General features: G+C 39.4%; 1 protein-coding gene across 7 annotated transcripts in view; it reads left to right on the plus strand.

Moving 5' to 3' along the window:
• The window catches only part of FRYL (FRY like transcription coactivator), a 234,853-nt gene that overhangs the window by 103,909 nt on the left and 117,127 nt on the right, over positions 1–13,817 (plus strand). For all 7 annotated transcript variants that reach the window (XR_012915093.1, XM_075997948.1, XM_075997951.1 and 4 more), the window contains exons 5-9: positions 3,010–3,063; positions 7,117–7,256; positions 8,299–8,395; positions 13,121–13,200; positions 13,596–13,676. Coding sequence is in view for 6 of the 7 variants with exons in the window: in XM_075997948.1 (XP_075854063.1) it covers positions 3,010–3,063; positions 7,117–7,256; positions 8,299–8,395; positions 13,121–13,200; positions 13,596–13,676 (452 nt within the window). In the remaining variant the exon portion in view is untranslated. The remainder of the gene's footprint in view (positions 1–3,009; positions 3,064–7,116; positions 7,257–8,298; positions 8,396–13,120; positions 13,201–13,595; positions 13,677–13,817) is intronic.

The following is a 13,817-nucleotide window of genomic DNA, read 5'->3' on the forward strand; positions in this document are numbered from 1 at the left end:
ATGTGAGTTCCTGGAGACCAGGAGGCAGATTTCTCTCCTCTCTGATTCTGTGGTGGGGGCTACTCAGTAGAGAAGGTGCTTTTCAAAGGTTTGCGTTCCACGTTGACTTTAGCCTTAAGAAAACATAGCTGTGTTGTGTGTCTTTTGTTCTTCTAGTGAAACATGATGTCATTATATCTAGCCAGAGCTTCTAATAGTTCTTCTGCAGTAGTCTGATGCTGACTGTATCTTATTCATTCATTCAACAGATAATTTCAGAGGCATCTGCTATGTAATCTAAAATGAGGTTATAAATATTGTTAATAGTGGTGAGAATTCCATCAGAACATAGATGTTTCTACTCCATCATCCCACAAATAGGAGAGAAGAGTCATTCCTGCTTAGTCTTCCCGATATACCAGGAAAACCCCAAAGCCCTGTCGTATTTTTACCAGTTTTATCCCTTACGCTCCTGTATATAACAACAAAATTTCTTCTTATCTAGGCCACAGCTCTGCGTGCTTTGTTTTCATTTATATCCAGGTCTGGGTAGATTGGAAATCCATAGCATCAAGATTAGATGATACATCAAGATTAGATGATACAAAATACATTGAATCTAATATTGCCACAATGTTTACATTATAGCTTCAAATGCTTTTATTGTGGTTTCATTTATTAGGAAATTTATTCTGTACCCTTTTAGGTAATGAACAACCATGCAAGATGATGGGGTTCTGTAATGGAAGTCTTACAGAGTTACTTTAAAGAGAATAGCATGCAGGGCTTGTAAGAGTCAAGGAGGGTGGTGCATGGCTCTTGGTCCATCGGGACAGGAGGTTACAGAGAACCTTAGAAGCACAAATGCGAATGGCTTTTGCTGAAAGAATTTAATCGAACGCTAAAAAATGCAAGAATTGGCTTTTTCATCCTCACATTAGAAACCATAATAAAAGGAGGTTAAGGAGGCCAGAACATTTCTAAGGTTAGCTGAGCTAGGTTTTTAGCCACAATTTCACTTTCATTTTAGAAGGTAGATTCAAGAAGGGCAATCGGTGATTGAAATTGTAGCTCGAAAACTATGCAATTCAATCCAATACATGAGATTTCTTTCTTCCTAAAAGAAGATGGATCAATCCTCAGTAATGAACCAGGCACATACAAGTTTATTTGTTAATTTTTTTAGATTGCCAATGACTGGAAAAGAAGATAGGAAAAAAAAAGATTTTTTTACCAATCACCTGCTGATTTCGACCTTATGTATTTGGTTTAGGCCAAGCATTTTAAAAACTCTGCAATTTCCACTATTTTTTGAGAATATTAAATATATATGTATTTTTTTTTTTTTTTTTTTGAGACAATGTCTCACTTTGTTGCCTAGGCTAGAGTGAGTGCCGTGGCGTCAGCCTAGCTCACAGCAACCTCAAACTCCTGGGCTCAAGCAATCCTTCTGCCTCAGCCTCCCAAGTAGCTGGGACTACAGGCATGCGCCACCATGCCCGGCTAATTTTTTCTATATATCTTAGTTGGCCAATTAATTTCTTTCTATTTATAGTAGAGACGGGGTCTCGCTCTTGCTCAGGCTGGTTTAGAACTCCTGACCTCTAGCAATCCGCCCGCCTCGGCCTCCCAGAGAGCTAGGATAACAGGCGTGAGCCACCGCGCCCGGCCAATATATATGTATTTTTAAAAAGTGTCTTCTTGGGCCGGGCGAGGTGGCTCACACCTGTCATCCTAGCACTCTGGGAGGCCGAGGCGGGTGGATCCCTCAAGGTCAGGAGTTCGAGACCAGCCTGAGCAAGAGCGAGACCCCCGTCTCTAAGAAAAATACAAAGAAATTAGCTGGACAACTAAAAATATATAGAAAAAATTAGCTGGGCATGGTGGTGCGTGCCTGTAGTCCCAGCTACTCGGGAAGCTGAGGAAGGAGGATTGCTTGAGTCTAGGAGTTTGAGGTTGCTGTGAGCGAGGCTGACGCCATGGCACTCTAGCCTGGGCAACAGAGTGACATTCTGTCTCAAAAAAAAAAAAAAAAAAAAAATCATGTATAGGGAATAGATTAGGTACTTGGTACAGGGTGTGCTGAATTGTTAATTTACTTTCAAGACTTAAAAAATTTGTAAGGAGACAAGAGTTAATGTATAAAATGCTGAGATGATACCTTGCCCGTAGCACTATCAATCATCATTCAACTCTAGGAAATTATCAAATTATTAATAGAAGAATTGGCTCGGCAATGGGTATATGTCTAAATAATATAAGGGGGCATTTTGAGGAAAGAAACTACTTTTCCTAAGCAATGGTTCCAGGCAGTATACCAGCTTATTTTTCATGGTTTCTTGGACTAGAAAATTCCATACTTCTTTGAACTATCACAGTGTAGAGAGAAAAATGAAAAGCTTCCTGTTTTTTTCTTAAACTAGCATATTACTGATACCAGTATTTGACAATCAGCCTGTTTTTTTTAGATGAGAAAATTGAAGCCCAGAGGCGGTAAGTCCCCAGCCTAAGGTCAGGCCAGAGCTGTCAAACCAAGGCCATCTGGCCACATGGGACATGCTCATAATCTCTACTGGGCTGCTTTTCGGTAAACACTGGAGGGAATTAATGAGTGAATGAATGAAGCAATCGATCAACAAAAGAAATAACGAATGAACACCACATGCTGTGGACTGTTGAACTTGAATCTAAATAAGCGCTACGTTGAGTTTTACGCTGTGGTCTAAGAGCTGTTGAACTGAATTTGTCACAGGGTGACCACGGGACAATGCCATTCTCTTGGGTTTGGAGGGGACCCGGCTGAGGGCTGTGACTCAAGAGCCACACTCGGGGATGATGAAGGCATCGAATCCTAGTCGTGCCACCTTGCTCCAAGTAGAGGTTTACCTGTCTTCAAAACAACCTAGTTACAAATGGGGGAAAAAAAAAAAAGCAAAACTGACTCTTAAGTTTAAACTGTTTATCATAATAGGAGATTTCTAATAGTTTGTATTTATACTTTATTTTTTAATATTTTTTTTTTTTTTGTAGGAGAAGCTATTGTCCAGATCTCTTCAGAGGGGTGAAGATCTTCAGTTTGACCAGGTATGTCAATATTGGGGGGAATATTTTTTTCCTGGAAATAACAATAGTTGGTTATTATAGTTAGTTTCCTGTTCATCATAATAGTTAGTCCAAATATACCCAATCTTAAGAAATTCCCTTACTTTGTTTAGTGAGCCTGTATATCCTCATATACTAAATTCCTTCTGGAATTGATAGTTTTTTTTGTTTACTTGTTGTTTTTTTAACAAGTAATAGAATGAGCTGTGAACTTTACTGATTTCAGTTCATTTCGCATTTGAAAACCTTTGACTTTCCATTGTTTATCTCTTTAGCGTGCCCTTTTAAATTTTTTCTTGGAAAGCTTCAGTCTTTGTGTGCCAGCTGCTACAATTTTTATGGAATAGTATTTTACCTTTTAATATTTTTTTTCCGTTGGGGCTTTGAGAACCTGTATGTATTAAAATAGAATACCAACATCTAAAACCTTGTGTGATATTTTCCTAACGGGTAAATCTTCCTCTTGCTGAGATTACATGTTGGATCAAGTGTTATTTTATCATAATTATTTTATTATTATATGTCGATTATTTGAAAAGAGCAATTACTCATATTAGCTTTTTGTTGCCATCTAGTATTCCTGGCCCACATTACTCAAAATTATGTGTCTAAGAAACAGAAGTTAATGTTTATATTAGGCTAATTGATTTGATAGAGAAGACTGGTTAAAACTGCTTGGTTAGAGACTTCCCAAATTACTGTGTTCCTGGTTCCCACCCCAGTTCTGCTGAATTAAAATCACCCAGGGTCATTTAGCACCTGTGTTTACAGCGTTTATTAGCAATAGCCACTGATCTAAAGAGAAACCACAAATAGGAAGTTACCTCCTCTAATAGTACTGTAATAAGATAACCTTATATAATACTTTTCTACCCCTGTGCAGTTACAGAAGTTATTTCGATTATTCACATCCCTCATCTGCTTACTCATCAGTGTCTAATCAGGATTGAAATGTGATTAAACATTTTAAGAAAATTTCCATTTGTGAAGTAACAAATGGAAATCTTAAGTAAATGATTAATAAAAATGATAAATGATTGGGCCTCATGGCTTCTTCTTTTTTCCCCTCACTATATAAAGCTACTTGCAGTGTAAACTCTTTTGGTATTATGTTGACAGTAGCAGATGGGGTTTTATCTTTCCTCCTTTAGGTATTAAAAAGGGATTTCCGGCCAGGCACTGTGGCTCACGCCTGTCATCCTAGCACTCTGGGTGGCCGAGGCGGGAGGATCACTCAAAGAGTTGGAAACCAGCCCGAGCAAGAGCGAGACCCCATCTCTACTAAGACAAAATAGAAAGGAAAGTAATTGGCCAACTAAAATATATAGAAAAAATTAGCTGGGCATGGTGGCGCATGCCTGTAGTCCCAGCTACTTGGGAGGCTGAGGCAGGAGGATTGCTTGAGCCCAGGAGTTGGAGGTTGCTGTGAGCTAGGCTGATGCCATGGCCCTCTGGCCTGTGCAACAGAGTGAGACTCTGTCTCAAAAATAACTAACTAAATAAATAAATAAATAAAAATAAAATAAAAAGGAATTTCCTTTGAGTAATACTGTACATTGCAATATAAATTTTAAAAAGTGGTTAAATAAAATCAGAATATTGTTTTTACTTAATTTTCCATATTAGAGACTATTTACCTGTCAAATTATGGTACTTTACAATATAAGGATGATGAAAGGAGTCTTTGTAAGTACTGAAACAGAGAACAGCCTACAGAGTCAAATAGACTGCCTCATTCTTTTCCATTCACAATTTCCTGAATGAAGTACATTTCGAAGTTGCTTACAGAAAAGGAAATAATAGGAAAATTAAATGTTTGATTTACAGAGATACCAACTTATCTTCATTAACTGCCTCTTCCTGTAGTCAGGGAACTGAAGGAGACCTTGAATATTCCTATAATCCATCGTTTTTCAAACGAGTCCATAGAATGAAGCATGTTTGATTACATGCTGATTTTGAAATATTAATTTTCTGACCAATGGGTCAAATCAGATACAGAAATTCTTGTGCAGAGAGAAGAAAGTTTTTCTTGGGACCCTCAAGATGTTAAGAGTCACCTTAGGGTCTGCTGATTGAAATTGGGGTGGCTCACAAAATGAATCCAGGCTGTTCTCCTAGAATTCAGGTTGTTTCAAAATTAATAGCAGTCGTTCGCCACACTACACTTGATCCCTTTTTTTTTTTTTTGAGACAGAGTCTCACTTTGTTGCTCAGGCTAGAGTGAGTGCCATGGCGTCAGCCTAGCTCACAGCAACCTCAATCTCCTGGGCTCAAGCGATCCTCCTGCCTCAGCCTCCCAAGTAGCTGGGACTACAGGCATGTACCACTATGCCCCACTATTTTTTCTGTATATATATTAGTTGGCCAATTAATTTCTTTCTATTTATAGTAGAGACAGGGTCTTGCTCTTGCTCAGGCTGGTTTTGAACTCCTGACCTTGAGCCATCCTCCCACCTCGGCCTCCCAGAATGCCAGGATGACAGGCGTGAGCCACCGCGCCTGGCCTGATGCTTATTTTAATTTTAAAACATATTTGTTGTCAAAACCCCAGTGGGGTTTTGGTCTAGGTTTAGTTACTTCTTGCACATAGAGCCGATGATTGAGACAACAGTGTTGTCTCATTGTTGAAGGCTTCCTTTCAAGGAAGAAAGGAATTTTTAATACTCTAGACCAGGTGTCCTCATGGGGCCCGCTGAGGACATTTATCCGTCCTGCCCATTGTTTTTGCCACCGCTGCCTGTCCTGCTTAGCAGCTAACTCATCCTGGGCCCATAGTGCGCACTCTCCAATGGTCTGGGGGACAGTGAACTGGCCCCCTCTTTCAGAAGTTTGAGTTTAGAAACATAAGATGATGATGCATGAAAAAAAAAAAGATACTATAAAAATGTAGTTAATTTAAAAAATAAGTAAATAAAAAGTTTGAGGAGCTATGCGCTAGACGTCATCAAGAGAAGCTGCCTCAACTCCAGCTGCACCAAGGGAGATCATGGGCTTTTAAAGGAGGGCCCAGGGGACTTGGAGCAGGTCACAGGTGCCTTGGGGCAGGTCACGGGGTAACTAAGGAGAGCAGGTCGTGGGGGCGGTGAATCTGGTGTCAGAAGTCTGCCCAGAGTCCTTCAGCATCTCAGCTTTTTTGTCTTGCAGAAAATCCACCATTTCTGGGAAACAAATCACAAGGTCTAGTCCAGGGGTCCTCAAACTTTTTAAACAGGGGGCCAGGTCACTGTCCTTCAGCCCGTTGGAGAGTGCGCACTGTGGGCCCGGGACGAGTCGGCTGCTAAGCAGGACAGGCAGCGGTGGCAAATACACGGGCTGGATAAATGTCCTAGGCAGGCCACATGTGGCCCTCGGGCTGTAGTTTGAGGACACCTGGTCTAGTAGGTAGTTAAGGGAGATGATTTTATAAGGGTCATTAAAATTTGTTCAAAGGGGGACCTAATACACATTTACTGCACCTGAGTCACTGTGTCTGTTCATTTGTAAATGATTGCTAATAGCGTTAAGGGTGTGGTTGGCAGGCACAAGAACTGTCCACGGAGGCGGGAAGTGGCCTTATGGCTGATGCAGTTTGTTTTCTGCATGCAGAGAGCAGAGTGCTTTGCTTTCGCCAGAGTCACCTTTGCAAGTTGATCTGGTGACTGTAGCCCACAGCACGAGAGGTCTCACTATTCTCAGTTTGGGGTTTGGTAGCAGACAGGTGGTCACATTAGAATAGTCACACAAACTGTTCAGTGTTTCAGGAACCTTTTCTTGGGGGTTGGGATACTCCCCTTTTCTAAAAATGCAATGCACTAAAACTATTTTAAGAATGTAGTTAATTCTGCTCATTCGTAAAGTGGACATCTTCCTGTGTTTTAGGTGCAATGTTGAAGTCCGCACTTTTCTTGTTTTCTCACTTGCTCTCTGTTTTGTAAACCAGTTTTACTTTATGAATATGTCATGACATTTGTAATAGATTAAAAAAAAAAAAAAAGAGTGTGGTTGGCGCTTTCGATGTGACAGTTTGCCTTGTGTGATCTCTTGTGTTGCCAGTTGATAAGCTCTATGAGCTCAGTAGCAGAGCACTGTCTCCCTTCCTTACTCCGCACGCTGTTCGACTGGTACCGCCGCCAGAACGGGGCTGAGGACGAGTCCTACGAGTACAGGCCTCGGTCCAGCACAAAGTCCAAGGGGTAAGTGGCCGGTCTGCCACCTTGTTTTTTTCTTGGAACTGAAACACTTCCAGCGACCCGGTGCTGGTGATGCCGTCCACTGAGGATTATTGTGATTGTTTGGTTCCTAAGCGGCAAAGGACTGGGAGGAAGGGGGCAAGGGTCGATCATCACACTTGGGACTCTGAGACAAGAGAAGGGACCAGTGGAAACCGAGGTGTGGTCCTGCATTACTCGTCACTGGGTGGAGGTCACAGAAGTGAGTTTCAGGAGTGTCATTTCAGCAGTTCAGTGAGGAGCTTTAATAGTCACGGAAGAAGTTAATATTCAAAGAAGGTTCTCTGTGTGTGGTTTATGAAGGGAAGCAATTGCGATTGATACAGGAAGATTGCCAAAACCCTGTATTATTATTATTATTATTTTTTGAATCATAAAGATTTTGTAATTTTTTTTTTACTGATACATAATGAATGTACGTCATTTCAGGGAAATCCCTGTGTTGTCCTAGTTCTGTGATACTCTATTTGCTGCTCAAATCCTAGAATTTGTCTCCTCCTCCTTCTAATCTCCCAGAGAGATCCTGGCATTACATATAACATCTACCTGTGGCCAGGTGATTGCCCATGGTTTAATATTGGGCTTTAGTAAGTGCCACTTGTGATGTTTCAGCTGTAGATTTGTGAAAAGGTTAACCTTGCGTTGTATTTTCATCTATGAGATTTATTACTTTTGTTTCAGTTCTTAATATAAAAATTAGTAGTCAAATATGGAGCAATGCTAGATTTTCTAGATGAAACTTTCTTTCTCTTACTAATTCTTTTAGATTCGGTTTAATTACTGACAGATATAATAATGAAATGTGTGTATAAACGCCTGATGTATAAAAAGAGAAAGAACATGAGAACGTGTAATATATGCATTGGATTATTTACAGACCTCATACTAATAATCACTATAGCACACTGTACCTGTAGGAACAGAGTAAGCAACATGAACTACTAACCATTAGCTGTCTTAAGACTTACAGTCATAATGCAGTGCTGATTTGGGGTTCTTGTTTCAGGGATGAACAGCAACGTGAAAGAGATTACCTTCTCGAAAGGAGAGACTTAGCAGTAGATTTCATTTTTTGTTTAGTTTTAGTTGAAGTTCTAAAGCAGGTAAGCTGTTTTATTTCTGCAAAGTCTGTATTTCTTATTCTTTGCCTTTCCGTGCCTTCGTGATGTCTCAGTTATTTTATTTAGGAGATTAGGTCTAAAGTCCTGGCCCACATAGACTAGATCCCTGTAATTTAATTACACTTCTTTCCGTTGCCTGGGGCTTTCCTGCTCGGTACCTGTCTGTCACTCTCTGTTCTTTTCACCTTCCTTTGCCATCCGACAGATATGAAATGTTGGTGGCAAAATGGAGCTGAATGGCAACTGTGTTGCGTATGGGCTTTTCACTGTAAATACAGTCTGCCTGCCAGTCTAGCTGCTTTAATCCCTTTTTTTACTTCCACTTAAATCTCTCTTCCTAAACCCTCCAGCCTGGCTTCCAACCTGTAAGAATTGTGCAGCTATGGTTGGAATGGGGGTGATTTGATAAGGGTGACATTGAATTGCCAAGTGCACATGGTTTTCTGACAAGGAACAATTCCTCAGATCATAAATTATGTACATTTATTCATTCACTGAATATGAGAATGCCTACTGTGCACTGGTATTACTTTAGAAACTGCACTCGTGAGCTCATTCCTGAGTGGAATAAATGATAGAGATATGGTTATATAATGTCGGGTATCGCCTTTACTACTCAAAATCAGCATAAGAATACATATAGGCTGGGCTCAGGCCTGTATCCTACCACTCAGGGAGGCCGAGGCGGGAGGATCACTTGAGGTCAGGAGTTCGAAACCAGCCTGAGCAAGAGCGAGACCCCATCTCTACTATAAATAGAAAGAAATTAATTGGCCAACTAATATATATAGAAAAAGTGAGCCGGGCGTGGTGGCGCATGCCTGTAGTCCCAGCTACTCGGGAGGCTGAGGCAGGAGGATCGCTTGAGCCCCAGGAGTTGGAGGTTGCTGTGAGCTAGGTTCATGCCATGGCACTCACACTAGCCTGGGCAACAAAGCGAGACTCTGTCTCCAAAAAAAAAAAAGAAAAAATTAGCCGGGGATGGTGGTGCATGCCTGTGGTCCCAGGTACTGGGGAGGCTGAGGCAGGAGGATCGCTTTACATATTTAAATATGTAAATTTAATTACTTTACATATTTAAATGGATGCCATTGACACCTTCAATGTCAAATGGGCTTCTTGTAACAAAAAAGGCAGGGCTCATCTTCCAAGTTCACGGCACAAAATCATTTCTGACCACAGTTCTCATGGATTTAAAGTACGAGAAGGAGAAATACAGTTGCTCTGAGAGCTAATCTTTGTCTTTCATTCTGATACCGTATTATTCCAACCTACTGTAACCTTTCCTCTGACCCTTCCTCCTCTTTTATTGTTGTCCTCATCTCATGATTCACATGCAACCATCAAAGAGAAAATATGTCACCAAGAACGTAGGTATACTTTATTTATCTAAAATCCTATATAGGGATTCCCCCCTCCCCAGTAAAAAGCAAGTCTTTTTAGCTTCTCTAAAATGAATAAAACTACTGAAAATGAAATAAAAATCAATAGAGCTTTCTGAAATATCATGACAAACTAACCCAGTTTTCTTCCATCAGAATGACACGGGGTTTAACAGATCCAGAGAGCAATCAATGTAATATATCTTGAATTTAATAGGACTTTTACTTTTGCTCCACATAAAATACCTATATTAAAATGGGATTCCATTTCATCTTGATGAGACGGACAGAACCCAGAGTATTGGAGTGTTGTTGATACGTGGTAGTTTCAGCCTTGAGCAGGAATAAATATTCCTTGTAGCTTAGTCCTTGACTTCCTATATTATAAATTATTTGTTCCTTGAATAATTTGTTGTATCTTTAATAACGATCACACGTGTTTAGAACTCTTCCCAATACATGACGGACTTTATATCCTTTCTGCTGACTGACCATTGTAATAAACCCTGGGAGACAGTCACAGCAAGCATTATTAATATCCCAGCCATCTTGCTTGCTGTGTAAGTTTGGGCAAGTTATTACTAACTCCTCCTCTATAAAAAAAGGATGATAACAGTGTCATTTTTGTAGAATCATGAGAATTAGATAAAATAATGCCTGGTGCATGGAAAAATCCTCAGTAAGTGTTATCTGTTATTTCTATTTTACAGATGAAGAAATGTTCTCAATTATAGTGACTTGCTGAAGATCATAAAGTTCTTTCTTTCTTTTTTTTCCTCCAAGGTTTTTCCCTTTAATGATAAAAATAAATTCTCACTGGCAAAATCAGTGGTAAGAAATTAGGTGAAATTACCTTATAAAATGGAATGAAAGTTTTGTTTTGTTTGAGACAGAGTCTCACTCCGATGCCTGGGCTAGAGTGCCATAGAGTCAGCCTAGCTCACAGCAACCTCCAGCTCCTGGGCTCAAGCAATCCTCTTGCCTCAGCCTCCTGAGTAGATGGGACTCAGACATGTGCCACCATGCCCAGCTAATTTTTTTTTCTGTATATTTTTAGTTGGCCAATTAATTTCTTTCTATTTTTTTTAGTAGAGACAGAGTCTTGCTCTTGCTCAGGCTGGTCTTGAACTCCTGACCTTGAGCAATCCTCCTACCTCGACCTCCTAGAATGCTAGGATTACAGGCGTGAGCCACCGTGCCTGGCCAGTAGTATGTACTTTTTATCCATTATATAACTGGTACCTGGCACACAGACAGGTAAAAGTGCTGATGGTGTTGGTGGTAGCAGTAGCAGGGTAGCTGTAAAGAGGACACAGCATGAGTAAGTATTTTCCCTGGCTGTCACTGTGGGACTTCAGGCATAACTGGAGGAAATTCAATAATGTTCCCTTATTTGCAGGGGATACATGCCAAGACCTCCAACTGGATGCCCAAAATCTCAGATAGTACCAAACCGTATGTTTACAGATTGAGCATCTTTAATCAAAAAATTCAAAATCAAAGTGCTCCAAAATCCAAATCTTTTTTTTTTTTTTTTTTTACAGAGTCTCACTCTGTTGCCCGGGCTAGAGTGCCGTGGCGTCAGCCTAGCTCACAGCAACCTCCAACTCCTGGGCTCAAGCGATCCTCCTGCCTCAGCCTCCCGAGTAGCTGGGACCACAGGCATGCGCCACCATGCCCGGCTAATTTTTTCTATATATATTAGTTGGCCAATTAATTTCTTTCTATTTTTAGTAGAGACAGGGTCTCGCTCTTGCTCAGGCTGGCCTCGAACTCCCTGAGCTCAAGTGATCCTCCCGCCTTGGCCTCCCAGAGTGCTGGGATTACAGGCGTGAGCCACCACGCTCGGACAATGACTGTAAATTGAATAACGGAAGAATGATGGGCCGCAAATAGCCAAGCTATCTCTGAGGAAGAGTAAAGAGAGGACTTGAAACTCCCAGACATCTGAACTTATCATTAAGCTCTGAAAATTCAGATGGCATAGTTTGGGTACAGACATACATAAATTGATCGATGGAATAAAATAGCTCAAAAACAGACTCTTACATACATAGTTCTGCCTCTGTATCTTATGGGTTCTGTATCCATGGCTACAAACAACCTTGGATTGAAAAATCTCAAAAATAAATAAATAATCACAATACGACAATGAAAACCCATCAAGAAAAAATACAGTAGAACAACTATTTACATTGTATTAGGTACTATAGGTAATCTAGAGAGGATTTCAAGCATACAGGAAGATGTGTGTAGATTATATGCAAATACTGTACCATTTTATATAAGGGACTTGAGCATGTACAGATTTGGGTATTCATGGTGTGTCTTGGAACCAGCCCCCCCCCCCATATACCAAGGGACGACTGTAGAACTAGATTATACATCAGCAGTTACTTGCATACTGTTTGGCCCAAGAGTTCCTCTTATTGGACTCTTTCCCATGAAACCAACTGTTGAAGTATATATAACATGAAAGGTACAAGGTGTTTATTGTAGTGATATTTGAATATTGAAAATCTGGAGTGAAATGTTCACTACTAAGGAGCTCATTAAATTGTCATAAATATTAATACGTCCTGAGTGTTATGTGTATGCTAAAAAGCATAAGGAGGAGCTCTAAAACAGCTGACCCAAGGAAGCTGCCTCATTCTGTTAAGTAAAATAAGGCAAGGACACGTGCACGTGTTTGTAGGGTTGTGTAGGAAAAAGTCTGGGTTTACACGAAGCTGTTAACAGTGATTACATGTGGTAGAGCAGCAGGGATTTTATTTACTGGTTTAAATATTTTGGTTTCTTTTATGTAATAGGAACCAGCATGTGCTTTTTTAAAAAAAATTAAAATGGGGATATTTAAATGACAGATTTCTAATAAACCTATAAATAGTTTGAAGTTGTTGGAAAAGATTGTATCCCTTTTGGTAGAAAATCAGACTTTATAGGATGCGGGGCTGGCTCATTACAAAGGTTACTTTTCTGTAGGTGTTACATGGAGGTACATATAAACATCTTTTTAGCTTTCTGACAGTAACAATTACACTAACTACAACAGGAACGGCTACTGCTTTTTCCCCTACAGAGTCCATAGTTTGGTGACTTATGATTATGAAGCTAATATTCTTAAATTTAGAATTGTATGAAATGTGATGAGTGACAAAATTCGTAAAGAAAATGAGATTCTCAGACAAAAGGAAGATCGACAGATTAGTCATAGATCACACCGTGAAAATTAAAATTGGTTATTTAATTAGTTGAAATGATGAGACTACTCATAAAAGACTAATAGCTTATTTACCTCTTACTTGATAATTCTTCTTTATTCTAGATTCCTGTTCATCCTGTACCCGATCCCTTAGTTCACGAAGTTCTAAACTTAGCTTTTAAGCACTTTAAACATAAGGAAGGGTAAGTAAAAATACTAACTTGGGATTGTTCAGTTTTTCTAAACCAATCCATTTAAATAGACCATTTAATCCATTAATTAGACCATTTAAATATAATTTGAATTCTTACTGATCATTTGTTTTTAGAGTTCAAAGCAATTATCTTCCCATTTCCTTTGAATCCATGCAAAAGGCTTAGAGGAAAGATTTTGTAAAAATAATTCTTAACACCATAGATTGGATTTATAAAAAAAACCATGAGGTTAAGTTTTATAGAAACTAAAATCTAGGGATGAAATAAAATGTATGTGGTTATGCAATACTCTGATAAGGAATTTTAAAATTTATGAAGAAAAAGTTTGTAGAAAAATTAAATGAAATTCTATGTTAATCATTTATTTTATTTTATTTTTTTAGTTATTCAGGAACCAACACTGGGAATGTTCATATTATTGCAGATTTATATGCGGAGGTCATTGGGGTTCTTGCTCAATCAAAGTAAGTTTTATGAAACATTTATTTTGATTAATGTTTTAGGATGCTTCGTTACTAATTTAATATAATAGATATGGATAGTCTTAGAGCCACCATTTTTGTCATAGAGTTGTCATTAAGTCTCTTGCACCTTTTATTACTTTC

Source organism: Microcebus murinus, chromosome 26, assembly GCF_040939455.1.
Source record: "Microcebus murinus isolate Inina chromosome 26, M.murinus_Inina_mat1.0, whole genome shotgun sequence".
In the NCBI taxonomy this organism is placed as follows: domain Eukaryota; kingdom Metazoa; phylum Chordata; class Mammalia; order Primates; family Cheirogaleidae; genus Microcebus; species Microcebus murinus.